General features: G+C 35.2%; 2 protein-coding genes across 3 annotated transcripts in view; one reads left to right on the forward strand and one right to left on the reverse strand.

The window, feature by feature from the left end:
- Positions 1-17152, reverse strand: part of sas (stranded at second) — a 265050-nt gene that overhangs the window by 244014 nt on the left and 3884 nt on the right. The window lies entirely within an intron of this gene.
- Positions 2507-16949, forward strand: Atg101 (autophagy-related protein 101). The gene is made up of 6 exons (XM_067128226.1): positions 2507-2646; positions 7502-7663; positions 8922-9020; positions 9366-9480; positions 11682-11848; positions 12028-16949. The coding sequence occupies exons 1-6, from the start codon at positions 2617-2619 to the stop codon at positions 12112-12114; spliced, it is 660 nt and encodes a 219-aa protein (XP_066984327.1). The 5' UTR covers positions 2507-2616; the 3' UTR covers positions 12115-16949.

Raw genomic sequence — 17152 nt, forward strand, 5'->3', positions numbered from 1 at the left:
AAATCTCAATTTACCAAGAAAATACAAATAAAATTGTTAAAAATTTCAAATAACAAAAAATACCAATTTTAGGTATCAAATCTTGGTATTGTTCGAAGAACATATGACCCTCTATAGTTTTGGGAGGACTATTGTCCCCGATCGTCAGGGAAGGGGGGAGGGGGTAGGGGGATGAAACTAGATCAAATTTCTGTACAGACAGTTTCTTTTATTATCAGGTTCCTGTCTGATTACCTGAATACATTAACATTCGTAGGACATACAGGTTTTACCATGTATTTCTTGCAATATACTAACGTTTTTTACACAAGATTTATTTTTTCCTCAATATGAATAAAAATTATTACCAAGAAAACTGACCAACTTACATTGCATTCAGGCTGATGGAACAAGAACGCCATTGCATGCAATCATTCAATGTGACACGCGATCAACGCTTCGCATTATTAGCCTACAGTTTTGCAACGAGAATCAATGACTTGGATTGTGAACAATATAGTGCAAGAGGGAACGAAACAAATGGATGATTCATGTTGTATGACTTTTGTATGTTGCCCCAAAACACACAATATATATACGACATACAAATATTTTATACATACACATATATTTACAGAACCTATGTGTACGCAGTATTACAATTTGTTGCATCCTTCCTCAAAATCTGAGACCTTAAAAACTGCCCTTTAAACCTTAAAATTAACACCTTCTCTCTTGGGACCTTTTCCATTCAAGACCTTAAAATGAACATTTCTCCTGAACGTCTTAGAATCTGTTCTCTTTTGGGACCTTAAAATACTTCATCTCATAAAAGAAATGCAAGTGTGTTTATACATATGATACAGTAGTAATATATGTCTACAACTGACAGAGGAGGACTACATAAGAGCACTGATTGATATGATTATAAGCAATTTAGGTTACCGAGGAATCTCTTTGTATACTGAAGTTCATCACATAATCTATGTTTACGATGCAAACTATATTTAGCATTAAAAATTAATAAAAATACACATACACATATACAGAACAAAAATTCAAATAAGTTACATATCCAGTACTATACATATGTAAAAATCGTTTGTTATCCAACCTGAAATATGCAGGAATTTCATTTTCGGGCAATAATTTGAGAATTAACACACCACTGACCTTTCTCAGTTCTTTTTCAAAGCCTGGCAGTCAGGACCTGAAAGTGGCTTTTTCAGGGAAATAACCACTGCGGACGGGTAAAACAAATACCCTGTAGGATATGTACAGACTTTCTTTCAAGAGACAACTCAAGAACTAGCATACCCGTGAAATTCAAAACACAGGACACTTACCGCCCTTTGAAGTCATATAGACCAATAGTTTTCTTCTTGAAAGCGTCATCTAAACTTTGAAAACAAAAACAAAACAAAACAAAAAGACCTTTCATTTTTTATTTTAAGGAATGTTTATGGTGAAGGGCCATCTCAAGTTCTAGATGATTCACATCATCAACGCGTGACTATTTCTTAAAAATCCATATATTTGTGTAATAAAAATCCACAATTATATAGTAAATATATTACTATGTAAAATATGTAAAATAAACCAGAGACTTTCGAACACTTGAACGGTGTGTGAGGAACACCGTTCAAGTGTTTGAAAGTCTCTGGTTTATTTTACATAGTAATATATTTACTTTATAATTGTGGATTTTTATTACACAGATTGTTTTTCACGAAACTGTGAATCTATTAGCAATCCATATATTAGCAAAACTTGTTTTGTCGTTAGTCTGTATTCTGCATAGAATTGTGCTATGTATAATTGTGCACACATGAATTAAATAAAATGCATTAAAAACAACACTGGATTAATGCGAATACAGTATATATCAATGGAACAGGAGACATGTATAATCAACAATAATATATAAATCACGTGTGAGAGTGATTATATATATATATATATATATATATATATATATATATATATATATATATATATATATATATATATATATATATATATATATATATATATATATAGTGTACGTGTGTGTTTGTGTGTAGAGAGAGTCAGCGAGAATAAGTAAACACAACACACAAACATTGGCAATGAGTGTACTGTACTACAAATGGCATGAACAGTATGCAACGAAAGCTCGCGAACAGTTTGTTTCAAGCTGTCAACAAAGGGCAAATATAAATAAAGGGAAAATATAACACAAAACAATAGATCCACAGTAAACATTCAACATATACAGAGAGAATGGATTAACAAACGACCATCAGACGAACGACGCAAATGACAGTAGGCAGTAACTTTCTGAGAACAAAAATTGCTGCAAACTTGAATCTTGTCCCACTTTCTTCGCATTGGCCCTCTTCCAACCATCCTGTGACGCAATTTCAAACTTTTAAACTTTACCTGCCCTATTTCCTTGTTCTTGATAACCCTCCAACATTCACCTAACACCGAATAACAAATCCACCATTCATAAACCACGTCATTTGCGCCCCTGGTCCCATTAACCCACAGCTTCAGAGGGAAATTTCCTGACTGTACGCATCGCCCGCTTCAAATGTCGCGCTGCCGTGACGTCACCGTCAGCTGAGAGACGCAGATCAAAACAAAGCGAAAAGAATGAATGCTAACACGCAGGTCTTGGAGCTCGTGAGTATTTTGCTCTGTTTTCGTAGTATTTGGGTGAATTACGTTACCATATTGCGACAGTTTGTTTATAACGTCGTTCCGGATGAGTTCGTCATACAAGATAACGTTTTATTTCGTCAAAGGAAGAGAAATATTGGTGCAAACAGGTGACCCCCCATTGTAATGTTTGCTTACCTTTGCGTCATCCTCGTACAATATTGGTGTCTGGGTTTTATGCAACGCGAGGCCAGAATTCCGTCGTATTTCACCTCTCGGGTTTATATGAAATTTACACATCGCAATGGCCACTAATCTTTCAGAAAACACGCCAGCTTCGATATATCGAAAGGAATAAATCGATCTGACACGAGTGGCAGGTCGGAACGTGTAAGGCCTACTGGCATGCATGGTGTTTTCGTTAGGCCTACCTGCTAATTAACATTCACCAGCCGGCTACCTGTGAGGGATAAGGACGTAGAACAGGTGCAAAGGCACAGGCTAGGTGTAGAGTGCATTCATTTCAAACATTCTCATACGAGGGTAGGCCTACAATGAATAAATTTTATTTTAATCGTATTGCATAGTTGGCGTAATTTTCATAGGTCTGTTTTGTTCACCAGGACCTTTCTGTCTTAGTGCAGTACGATGTTTCTATATAAATTTGTCCAAGGTGGCCTATAGCAATATTTTGATGTAGGTTACCCTAACAAACTCCAGTTTACAGATCTGTTGATAGCCTAGCCTTCATAACCTCAACAATTTACTCTTATGCCGTAATCAGAAACTAAGAAATGTATGGCCAAAAGTGAACCAGTGTTTGACTTGACAGCTTAAGTTTCATGGAGTTAAATCTTGACCAGAAATCATGGTGTGCATACCATAGGTTTATAAATATGTACAGGGATTTTTACCTTTTCATTAGTACAAGGATTCTTACATTTTCATTAGCGATAATTTTGGTCATTTTAGATATTACCAGTGGATTTTTATTTATACAGTGTTAGCGTTTGATAATTCTCAAGTATTTCATGTAGTGTATCAAGTTCAGTTCAGTAATTATCTTATATGCTGCATTCTGAGTCTTTCTCTTTTCACCATGAATTGTGCAGTCGACCTACATTAACGAAAGTGGTAGTAAAAGCAGTGTTCTTAGTACAGTAACACAGTCTAGGACCAAATAAGATTGCTGTGAATGGAAACACATCTTAATTATTAAAGGTGATTGAAGCCAATATCTGCATACTAATACATGGGTAGATAGGAATAACAATTAATGGAATTTTTTTTCCTGAAGTGGGGATGGCGATTCATGCAGGTTTATTTAACGTGTAATATGCATGAGTGAAAAGTGATTAAGAATGACAATAACCAAATAATATAAGTTATTTCAAACTGTGGTTGAGCTAGAAGTCAAAGGAAGTTTGTTTATTTTGTTCCATTGTGTCAGTCCTGTGCTACTTAGATAATTAGATTGTTGATATGATATGACTTTAGTCTTATATCCACTTGGGCTTTCATGATGTTTGCACTTCATTTCAAACTTAATTTTTTTTTTTTCCATAAAACTGCTTCTCATGCGAGAAACAGGGCCTTGTTCAGCATATCTTAATTGCTTAGTAGTAATCTTGGCTTTTGTTTGCAAGGGAGTAAGCTAAACATATGGTTAAAGGTGCTGCTATAAGAAGCAGAATTACAGAACTAGTAAATCGCCTAGGTAGGCCAGTTAGGACACTGAGGCAGATATGCTCTATGAAAGATAATTATGAGAAAAAAAATTGGAAATTCTCTCTTTCTCTCTCAAATTGAAATGTCCACTCTCGTCTCTAGGAAAGGGAGCTGTTCCCATCAATCTGAGAACTGCATAGACATCTGTCCATTTGCTAGACTACATTTCTCATGCAATCCAACTAAAATTCCAGGTCATGAGTATTTGAACTCTTCAAATTACAGGTCATGAGTGTTTGGAGGTTAATGAACTCATCAAAATTAATTAGATAATTGGCTTCATTACAACAGGGTTATAAACCGTGAAAGTTTGTGTTTTGAATTTATCTATTTAACATCTATTTAACAGATCAAACAAGACATTATAGGAGGGTGTCGGAGCTAATTGTTATAGAAAGACAGGCACTGTTGAAGCAAAAGTTTGTATATTAAAACCTTTGGGTCCATAAAAAGCATGTTTTAAGAGGAAGGAGGCTTCTTACTTTTATGGCTTCAGTAAGTTGGGAAAGAGATGACACCTTTGTTGGAGAACACATGCAACTGGCATAAGTGCTATATGCAGTGCATCCTCGACTTAGAGCAGGGGATCCATTCCAGTGCTGTAAGTTGACTTCCGCCGTAAGTCAATTTTTCTGTTATCGGCGCCATAACTTGAGTTATGGTGCCATAAGTTGATGTTGCATCAAGTTACAGTACTGTAAGCGCCATTAACTTGATGCCTATTCTTGCTGTTAGTACCATCAACAGCACTTACGGTGCCTTAACTTGATGCAACATCAAATTACGGCGCTGTAAAATGCTGTTAACGGCACCGAGAAAGGGCCTAATTCGAGGACACACTAATGCCTTGAGTATTATTCAGAGGCATAGGTAAAATCTAGCACACCAGTCAAAATTGGGTCAAAGGTTGACCAGTCAGTGATTTTTCAGGGACATCTTAGACATGTTTTGATATTCTTCTCTCAAAAGTTGATAAGTTAGTCTTCAGCATTAACCCTGTCTTCAAAAGAATACTTACTCCCGCTTGGAATATCAAATTACACAAATTTTTGGATTTTTAACTGTTTGGTTCTCAAGTATTTATAAATAATTGATATGACCATCTTCCATGTAAGTTCCTACTCCAAAGGATATGTGATGCATGGTAATCATTCTTATAATTGGTGAAGTGACCCAGGCTTTCAGGGAAGTGTAGTACAGTATTACACTGGGAGCTTGTGTATTAATTATGTCCTGGAAACTTAAAGAGGTCTTACAGAACCAACAAGACTTGGTGTAAGGCTTTGAGTTTTATTGACATTTGCAAAACACTAAGCAGAAATTCTTTGTTTGCTGTGTCTTGCCTGAATGCTAAAACAAATCGCAGCTGTGAATAAGGGACGCCAATTAGCTCGGCAAATATTGTATGATTAAGTTATTAAAATTGTTCTTGATACAATCACCAATTAGCTATGATGATCTCAAATTATCGTACTTTTGAAAAAATGCACCAAAGAGGCAGCAGGAGTTTGGAACTTGGAGATGTTTTGAATTACAGTACTGTATGCCACATATGATCATCTACATGATGTGTGCATGCCTAACCTGTGTGATGGCTTTTGTGATGACAGTTGCATTGAGTGATAATAGTAAGGATACCCTGCAATGGTCCGTTCTCGTTAACATCACACCTGAGTCATTTTCTCTATTGTACCATGTCAAGCCAGTTCATAAGAATTCTGGATGAAAATATGTTTTGAATTTTCCAGAGAATTTAAAACGATTACATTTTGATTTTTGAAGTTTAAGTTGTTGACAGGTATTCAAATGTGTTTTGGGCCAGAAAATCTTTGGTGCAAGCAGATGGGATGGGTAGGTGGGTTACAATAGCTAGAAATATAACCTTACTGATTAAATAAGTTGGATATACAGTATTTTCATTATTGAGTGGTCATGATGGAATAACCTAACAGTACAGTGAGAGCCAGCTGTATCATAAAATACTCACGAATGCATTTGATACTGCAGCCAGCATTCAATTCCCTAAACAGCTCAAGCTTCTGAGCAACAGATAAGCATTTACAAGATGCTCACTCAATGAGTATCTATCTTGGTCATGCTCTTTCTTTACATATCTTTCTTGGTCATGTTAGTGCATCACACTGACTGAAATACTTCTGGAATAAATTTTACAGTAACTGCATTACAGGGGTGATGAAAATGTGTAAGGTATTAAATAACTGATGTATGTTTTTCACAAAAATCACCGGTGACAAAGCTACTTTTGCTTTCATAGTATGTGAGGTTCATTCAAGCAAAATTAATATAAAAGGAATAATGGAAGTGCTCGATACTGGTATACAGCAATAAAAATGTTTACAAAATCATAAGTGGGAATAAGAATGATCTGCATCAGTATGTACATGATGCTCATTTGGTGGAAAGAGGCACAGAATGTTAACACCAGTGTAAGTTAGTGTAGATATAACCTTCACTTTGTATGCTGCTCAAAGGAGAGCACCTTATCTCCATTGCTCATTCTTACTGCCACTTAACATATAATCCCCCCACCCCTTCTCCCCTTTCTAGGCTGTATCGACCAGCTTAGTACAGGGAGTTAATGACTGTAGACTTTCCTGCCAAACAGCAGATGTCTCATCAACTGAAATCCATCACCTGAACTAATAAGTTAACCCAAAGACATCATCAACTGAGGAAGCAGGCTGGTTCAGCAGATGCTGTAGCAAATATCATGTGAGAGGACGCTGAGAATGACATTTAAGTCAATGACGGTGGGGATTCTGAGCATGACAATGAGTAAAGACGTTATGATATTGCTATGGAAGAATACATTGTTTACCACCTGTATAACACCTGGTTGGATTGATGGTTAAACATCTGGAGCAATGGAAATTATGCCAATGAATTCTTGAAAGAAGTTTACTGCTCATCGTTGTATGATGGTTTTCAGCATTTTATCAAATGCACTGCGTGTTCTTTATGATATTCATGGTTAAGCATTGTAAAATATTCACTTTTGAGTAACATTTTTAATATACATTATACTGCAAGCTAATAATTCACATTCAGTACCGGTAATTTGTATTTTTCAGACCATGTAATAATAATTTATGAAATTTATGTGGATTAAAGACATCTTGTAATGTTACAGGCTGTGGAGGGGAGACAGGTGGATGAAGCAGTTTTAAGCTTGTTCCACACTCTACTATTCCACCGATCTACAGGAAAGTTCCACTATAAAAATGATGATACATACGCAGTAGGCACCATTGGCTTCCAAGATGTGGACTGTGATTTCATTGATTTCACTTATGTAAGTACTGTCATTTGGCTGAGCTTTACTATATTCAACTGCATTTTACAATATCTACTGCAAGCACAAGGCATTGTTTTCTGCACAAGGTGAATGTGCTCTCTCTCTCTCTCTCTCTCTCTCTCTCTCTCTCTCTCTCTCTCTCTCTCTCTCTCTCTCTCTCTCTCTCTCTCTCTCTCTCTCTCTCTCTCAGTTTACAAACACTTGTTTCAAAATGATATTTTTTTATTTTTTAGATAACCATTTTAAAATACTGGAGCCAACCTCTTAATATATGAGGAAATTGTTTACCATAATTCGAGGAAAAATGTTTATCATGTGATAGTAATTAACCAGAAGCCTTCAGGTTATTATTTGTAGCTATGGACCTCAAGGCACATTGCTAGATTCATAGGTACGACCTGCAGCAAGCTATAGTTCAAGAAATTGAACAGCTGGAAATTGATGAGAAGCCTGCACAGTCAATGACTATTGGCTGGAGAGGGAGCACATTGATATTATCAAACCTTTTTGTTGTATGGTAAATAGAAAATCAGGTTGAGCTGATGGTGTATGAAAGGATAAAACAATTGGTAATTAGGAAAATAAATTGAATCTTAATAAGTACACAATTTCTGACACCATTGTTAATTTAATGTTTGTAAGATCAAATGGGACATTGTTGTTTGTTGTTATGAGCATGTCTCTATTGTGTAATTATGTTTGGAATACAAACAGAAAGCCTGAGCTTTAAGATTCCATATATAATAGTTTTCTCAGGTATGCAATCCAGTTGTTATATCCGGATACTTTTCACAAAAATCTCCATTGAATTCTATGCTGCTCTTTTGTGATTTGGCTGAAACTTTCCTTTGGAATCTCAACAGAATGTAGGAAGAGAAATCACTGTCAGTGCCTCTTTAAGTGACCAGATACTGTACTCTTTAATGGCTCAAAGAGCACTGCTGCTGGTATGTGTCCTTGGTAAAAATAACTTCTTGATATGCCAAACAGCAAGATTGATCTACTTGCATTTGTTTTTGTTTAGTTACACTTAAATTATTTATGCCAATATATATTATTTCAGGAGTATGAGCAGCACCAACCCAGGGAAATTAAAATTATTTAGCTTAATCTTCATATAAAAGTATTATGACAAGAAATCAATGCATTGTGATTTGAAGGTTTTAGAACCAGAGAAAAACTTTAAAAAATTAGTTAAGTGATTGTATAATTATTCCAGTTTTCTTCTGTGACTCTTCATCTTGGCTTATTACAGGTACGGTGTTCATCAGAAGAACTGGATAGATATATTCGCCGTGAAGTGAGTGGCTTCTGTGAAGCCATCAGAGCCCTTGATGCACCCTCCAATGGATCTGTGAGTTTGTTTGTTTGTTTTCATTTTTTCGCCAATATGAATACATCTAGTTATGCACCTTTCTTTCTTGGTGAAAAGGTCATGCTCCTCACCTTTTGTTCATGTTTAATTTTTCTCCTAGCAGTTCTGTCTCTTATTTTGTACTTTATTAAGCAACTATCCCAATACAGTTTTATGGAATGCATTTTATTTTTACACAGATTATAGCAGGTGTAAATTCAGACAATGAGAAATGGTGTAAGATTATAGCAGGTGTAAGTTCAGACAATGAGAAATGGTGTAAATATTGAAGGTGTAAATATTGAAGGCAGATAGTTTCTCATAAGTATGTTACTTCACTTTCAGGTTGCTTTGGAATTCTATCAGAGGAAAAGGGGCCGTTGGCCATTTGCATCGGAGAACATTCCCTGGGAAATTTGGACTCTCAGAATAAATGTAGTATCTCTGAATAATGAAAGTGGTAAGATTGCAGACTTGTTTTCCATTGTTCAGTGTATTACAAGAGGTGTTTTCCTATATTACATTGTTTTCTCATTTATTTCTTTTCTTTTTGTCCACTTTCTGTAGTGTCTTCCCAACTAATTGTCCACCTTCGTTGACTTTATCTTGCTGCAAATTTTACCTTTTGCTTTGACAAAATTGCCTTATATTGATGATGATATTCGGTAAAGTAGTTTGTTAGGATGAACGTCATGCTAGTATGTGCATTTTAAAGGCTTTGGTTAGTAGTTTTAAGGTTAAGATTTTAATAGATAATAATTTATGCTACAGTTACTGTACCTAAATGGTTCATTCAGGGAACAAGGACAGGTTGTTAATTTTAACTTTAGTTAGAGACCAAGAATTTCATTTACATTAATATAAATGTACTAACAAAGTAGAGTACACATTGTACATGCATAATTACCTGTTATATTTATTGAATGGTGGTTAAATCAGACCATGCGCATAATGCAGTAGGTAATGATGGTAAAGCAATTTATGGTGACCTCTCCCCTGTAATTTAATCAATGGCAGATGCGCTTGAGGACAAATCTTTTCACACCACCCATTTTCTTACATTTTTGATATTTTGTAATGGCAATGAATGCCCTTCTTTCTCATTGCCGGGACCTTGGCCCCAATTATCGTATAGTAAACCCATTCACCAGTATAGTCAGGTATGCATCCATATGAAAGAATGGCATTTCAGATTGGCCATTCATAACCAACTTTCTTACTTGCATCAATTGCTGATGATGAAGCAGTCTGATGAACTGCCCCCAAAATCTGATTAGCAGCAGAGTTACCTACTTTGTAAATCTGTGGCTAATATTTACAGGATGAAGGTAGATATTTATATCTTTTTATATATATAATTATGGAATTTCAGACTAGACTTTGATCCACTTCAAAAGGTTCTCCTATTTTTACCCAAAAATTTCCTTTTTAGCTTGCATTTCGCATTGCCATAATATCTTGATTTTTCATTATTAATTTGAAAGCCTGGGATTTGGCTGTAAATGATTTATAGCCATCCGTCCTAGCATATTCAGATATTATGCAGCATTTACATAAAAATGTCTGTTCAGGATGGCAAAAAATCAGTACTGTACCAGGTACAGAACAGAAGCACTGGTTACTGTGGATAAAGGTGGTGCAACGTAGACTATTGTTTAGGTATCTTGTGATGTCTTAGCACCAAGGGTACCAACAGTTCCATATACTGTCACAGTAACTGAATTGTCTGTTACTATAAATAAGTCTTTCTTGCATTGGAGAGCACTGAACCAAATTTTTAAAAATTTAAATGTTACGAGTCCATTGTGTTGTCATCAGTGAGGTTATGTTTTTAAATCAGGTTTAATAATACAGTCCTGTAATGTATATTACCATATGCTTGGCCAAAGCATTTGCTTTTAAATAAGGCATAAAAACTGGAGTAAGATAAAGTTGGTGCAAGGTGAAATTGAGTAAGTTGGACAGCTAAATGAGGAGAGACCACAGAGATTGGATGAAAAGCAAAAGGCAGTAAACCATCCAACTGAGGTCGCAAGATGCTACAGAGGGCCTTGTGTACCATCTATAGTGCCTTATGCTGCTACAGCTTGTGTATTCTGTGTTCCCACAAATTGAGGAAATTAGGTTGTAAAAGGTCACAGGTTTTCACATATGGAAAATTGCCCTGCATTGTTATGGGAATTTAGTTAGTACACCCGAATTCAGGATTGCATTGTCACTGCATATGGAAATAGGTGGGGTTGGGAAAAAGTAAAATGTCAAAAGTGCTTCTTGAGCAGGATTTAAGAACATATGAGAGACCATTACAGCAATGAGAAAATACAGTGTAATGTAGAGTTGAATGGTATTTTTAAAATTCTTTACAGATTTATTATAGTAGTTCGACAGGTACAGTACTACAGATACTTTGTTAAATAAACTTACTGGCAACTGATAAAGTGGGAATATCTTAGTGTCATACCACTAAACTATGATTTTCAAACCATAAGTGTTGAAGAAGAAGAAGAAGAAGAAGAAGTGTTGAATTGCAAGTCTTACAGCCACACAAATACTATTGTATTTGTGCTTCCATTTTTTATATTCTGTAATAGTTCTTTCAATTTTTATCCATATTCTGTAATTAACTTTAGCATTAATACTGTCTTTTTTTCTTTCAATTAGAACGTCAAGTATGGAGAGAGAAGGTGGGTGAAACCCTAGGGGAGAAGCTGTTACACATAACAGACTCCCTGAATAAGTATGACTTCATTCCTTCACCACCCAACCAAGCAGAAATTGATCTCATATATGACACTGCTTATTCAGATGTTCAACCATTCCTCTTCAAAGTAAGCCATTTATTTACGTGTTCAGTTTTGTCCAGTCTTGAAATTGTTTTCACTTTGCTAATGCCAGATTCATTTGAACTCTTAGGAAGGTCAGTAAAATATTATTTTCAGTCACAACTATCCTGAAAGCTCAGCACAGTGTTTGTGATGAAAAGTAACAACACTAATATTTTTTCTAGGTCAACTACAATGTACCACCTTCAAGCAACCCTTCAGCCACGACAACCTTTAAGAAACTACTTCGTGACACACTTGCCCTCACCTAACATTGGCTGGAGTTTAGGATATTGAAGATAATTTTGTTGGAAAAGTTTATCTTTGACCACTACTATAAGGTGTTTGGACAAAGATCCAGTCAGATTCTATGATGTTGTTTATCAAGAACTGTGGCGTCCACGAAGGAACCTCTGTTGTGTATTTGCATCTGGTGTTGTAGTAAGAAAGCATCTGGCGTCGGCAGGTTTCCGATCTTAATCAAATGTTTTCATTTTAATACCTCATAGACAACAATATCATTCAGCCAAGTCTTTTTATCTCTCAATTTCTTGTTAGATTTTGCTAGACTTAACGGTAGAGCAGAATTACACATTACTCTTGTTGTTGCTATCAAACATTTTCGTTTAATGATACTGTCACAAATTACATAGTAATAGCATACTGACACATGTAATTACTAGTAATTACTAGTTAACTCCTATTAGAGAATCGTGAAACAAAGCTTTTTTTGTCCACAAGAAAAGAAGCATACTCCACGTGCAACACGTTACAGTTACGTATAATTAATTTTATTATTCCAATGTTGATATATTTTATAAGTTTTATTTATAACAGGTGCTCTAATTATATATGTTAGTACGGCTTTTTTTTCATGAGGAAATTACATCTTTTTTGTTGACAGACAACTATATTAAGAATTAGTTTCAAGCACAGTATTCCATAAGTTCCAAAAATTCATTTTCATTTTACAATGCAGATAACATTCAGCTTATCGGCACCACCACATCAGCAGTAGCAACTTGCTGTGCTATTAAGGTGATGTTTGTAATTTTTTTTTTAAAGCAACTCTGGAGAACTATTACCAAAATGCAGAGAAGGGAATCTGGATTATTTGTCCATGTAATGTGGTTATAATGAGTTTTTGTTTTGAAGATGATGGTAAATATCTGTAGCTGATATCATTGAAGCTATTCATGATTGCTGGAATGAGAACTCGTCACTAGGTAAGCAGAACTATACAAAACAGTACGTATTTGAAAACTGAGAGATGTATGTAGTTCATGCTACTATTGTTCGGAAGCAAATCAGAAGCAAGACTAAAGCAGCATGATTATGGCTGCAGATATTTACTATCAGCCAGAAAAAACAAACTTAAGTTGGGCATTTCGTTTGTTTTGATAAATTGGTGTATTAATTATGAGGACAGTCACACGGTACGAAGGTATAATTCTTTGAGCAACCCTGTAATAGACAAGAAGTCTGGCAAACGAGTTCACTTTAAAATCAATTGCTCTATAAATGTGGTACAAGTCTGTGAAAGATACAGAATCAGTATAAAAATCTATCCTAACATTTTCTTTGGATACGTAATGTTCACCGTAAGTACATTTTCCTGTACTGTACTGATGTAGAAACAATTGAATTAGCATCTTCCAATACCAAAAGTTTTATAAGCAGTGATTTGTTCTTCACATACAAATTTCTGTCACATTCAAGTGAAGTGGTAGGGCAAGTCATGTTTATTGTTTAGCAAAACCAACTCTAGGCATTATGCTACTTGAAAATGTGGAATTACTTTTTTCTCAGTCTTATTTTGAGCTACTTCTTAGTTCCTACTGCAGGAGTATTTTTGAAATTTCACGCTACTGAAATTTAAAATACCTTATGAATGAGTAATTGACTTTCAAAGTTTCCACTTGAGTTTCCCCAGAACTTTCTTCATAATCCGTCTTGGTCCTACCTCTCATTTTGTCACACTCCATATCCGTGCCAAATAACTCCAGTCGTGTGAACTGTAAGACAGCTGTCACATGCCGTGACTTTTCCTTTCATACAAATACAATATATAACCCAGAACTGAGTTGCAAAGCTGACTGATCTAGTAACAATTCAGTGGTGCATCAAAGTGACAGATACGCACTGATGCATCTTCGTTACCAATTGCAGGATGAAAATGTGTTCCAGTTTCTAGTACGAGCAAAGCCATATTTTAAGCTTCTGTCACTGCATTTCGGCAGACCTAGATGCGCTGGACACTCGCAGATAACATTTCAGAATCTTTGTTTAGCATGTGTGGCTTCAACTGCTAACGAGTTCTTTTGAAATCATCAGCACTTCGCATGAATTGTGTGTGGACTTACTGGTTGTAAACCGTTTTACTGTACTACTCTGTTGCAGCTCTACATTTATCATCCAATAATCTTTATAGAATTAGTTGAAAAGATTGAAACATTTCATGTCTTCAGGCTTAATTTGCTTGTACTGTATACAGTACTGCCTATCTTAGCTGTATAGAACACAGATCTCATAAGCAAATAATAAGCTGGTAGGATATTTGCACTACACAACACTACCTTAGCCACTTTACACTTTCAATAGATTTTCAGTGTTTTCTTGTGGCACTGTCTCTGCAATTATTAAATAGCAATTTCTGCATATTTTTAGTAAATATGGGAAAATCTCAGCTGCTGATAAATCATCAACTTCTGAAATGTGACCAAAATTGCTTTGGCTGGATACAGTAAACAGCAAAGTTAAAGGCACACACACACAAAACCAGCTTTGCTAACTTGTGAACTCACAAGTTGCAAACTTTTTTTTACTGATACGCAATCCATTAAGTTTTTCCCAACTTGAAACTTCAGTATTTTACCACCAGAAAGCAGTTAATTTGCATTCATGTTGAGCTGCTTTTAAAACCATTAGAATAAAACAGCTTTTAAATTTGTTATGTGTGAGTAGCTAAACAAATTACAAGATTTACAATTCATTTTCACGCGGTAAATCATCACAGGAAAATTTACAAGCCATTCTTACTCTATCTACTTTTGTTTGTAAACTTATGATTTAACAGACCATTATTTGGCTGTATTTAAAAAAAAAAAAATATTGATACACTGTACCCTGAAAGTGAAGTTTGTTATTTTGTATTGGACAAAACAAAAATTTTATTCTAGCTTAAGAGATTAACCACATCTTGGGATTACACCATTACTGTAATCAAAATTTATCACCTGGACTGGAGTTCATTTCACTGAAACCACTTTTTATGAGAAACGTTCATTTTGGGGAAATGATTGTTCCTCAGCAGTTAAAAAAAATATATATATATATCTCTAGAATCACTGTTCCCACACCCCTGCTGTTCAAGTGCTAGGGCTGTATCCCTGCCGTATAAGTGTTGGGTATAATTCCATTCTGTAAATAAATAGATAATGCAAGATTTTTCTACACTAACTAGGAAGAGTGCTTTAGATTTTATAAAGTGTTGAATAAATAAATAAATAAATATAATGTAAGTACAGTATATGGAATTTTGTAGTATTTTATACATGAGTGTTTAACCGTTTAATTTGTTAAGTTTGTGTGTGCGTGTGTGGATGTTGGTACCTGTAGAGTGTTGATCTAAATAGATGTCTCTTTAACCTGACCGGGTTTGAAGGTTTGAACGAGACCAAAGTCTGTCCCTCAGCTTCTGTGGCTCATTGATGCAGTGTTGGTTGTATCTTAACAGCAATGTTTGTTATACAAAGCAATTCACAAATACAATAAGCACTGGCATCCAGGGTTACAGTCAAGACTCGTTCAAAAATTGAACCTGGGGAGATTATATTTTTGTCTTTTGTTTGACAAAGCAAGTGAATATTCTTACTATGCTTTGGTTATTAGTCAAGAGTACGCTAAGTACCAGTCAGAATTTACAGTTTTAAGCATTAGTAATTTAGTGAAGGCCTTTGCAAGCACTGAAAAAGAATCTGAATTGTCTTGTCAGTTGAAACAACCAATCCCTTGCCCTAAATTCTTAATGTAATGATATAAAAATACAGCAAGAAAACATTGGCATCCCAGTTTAACAGGAAATTATGCATTTCTCTGTAATGGGTTATGATGAGTATAATGTCTATGGAGACTACACCTGGAAGTAGAATCGGTGTAGTGAACAACACAAATTTTACAAGCACCCAAGGTGAACGTGTAAAGAAACTTTACCAGCTATTATATATATTTATGTAATCAGTTTATTGTACCAAACAGGCACAAAACATCGGGCAAATCATATATTGTAACTAGTGGTTAATGTTAAAAGTGTTCTCTATTAACAGTATCAGGAATAAGTATTTACCACAGAAATCTGTTGAGTAGGTCACTGTTATCATGTAGCATTATGAGTACAGTCATCACTTATGCAACAAATCCCTTTTGTTCACAGAGTTCTGAGTAATTTTAAGGTTTCCGTGACAATATTATGGCATTACTTGTCACATTTTCGCCATGGTTATTGTCAGTACACCTGATCTTGGCCAACCAAAACAACAGCATATATGCTGCAGCTTTATACATAATACAGGTAACCTATTGACATCCTACAAAAGCACTTCTGACTATTATTTCGATAAGCAAGAGGAATGAATTGTCTTGGTAACTAAGTACAAGGTTTCTGATCAATGTTCTTTGCTTCTTTGGGGAAATTTTGCCTTATGGCATCTGTCACGGAGAAAAAAAAACAATCTGAACACAGCAGGTGAATAAAATTGTTAAAAAATCAAGGCTGAAAATTTCCTGCCCTTCCTCTTACGGAACCTATCTGCACTAGAAATAACCTTATTGAAGTAATGCCCCAAAGTACAGGATAGCATAGTACTGCAAATGTCATCTCTGACTTCATAGATTTGTTTTTTAAATGTCTGGATGTGAATGAGGGTCAAGAGCTGGTCATGTGGATACCGAAAACACGTGTACCAAGACTGAGGATGGCTTTAGAGCTTTAAATGGTTGATAGGTAATAGCTGATAATCTAAATAAGAGGTTATCAGTAAACAATAGATTTAATTAATGCTTGTACATTATGCTTATAAGTTATTTTGTCAATAAAATATTTATTTAATCTTCTTTCATTTTACCCACATTAATTTACTTCCATAACAATTTTGTGTTATATCATAGAAGAGATATCCCTTGTCTAAGAATATATTAATGCATTTATAAAATGAACTTTATTAAAATAAAATTTTCTGTTCTTTTTCTTTTGCAGCTGAGGGAACACAATTTCACTTTTTTCCCAGTGGGACATAGCCTATATGGCTTAAA

This window comes from Macrobrachium rosenbergii, chromosome 26 (assembly GCF_040412425.1).
Source record: "Macrobrachium rosenbergii isolate ZJJX-2024 chromosome 26, ASM4041242v1, whole genome shotgun sequence".
NCBI lineage: Eukaryota > Metazoa > Arthropoda > Malacostraca > Decapoda > Palaemonidae > Macrobrachium > Macrobrachium rosenbergii.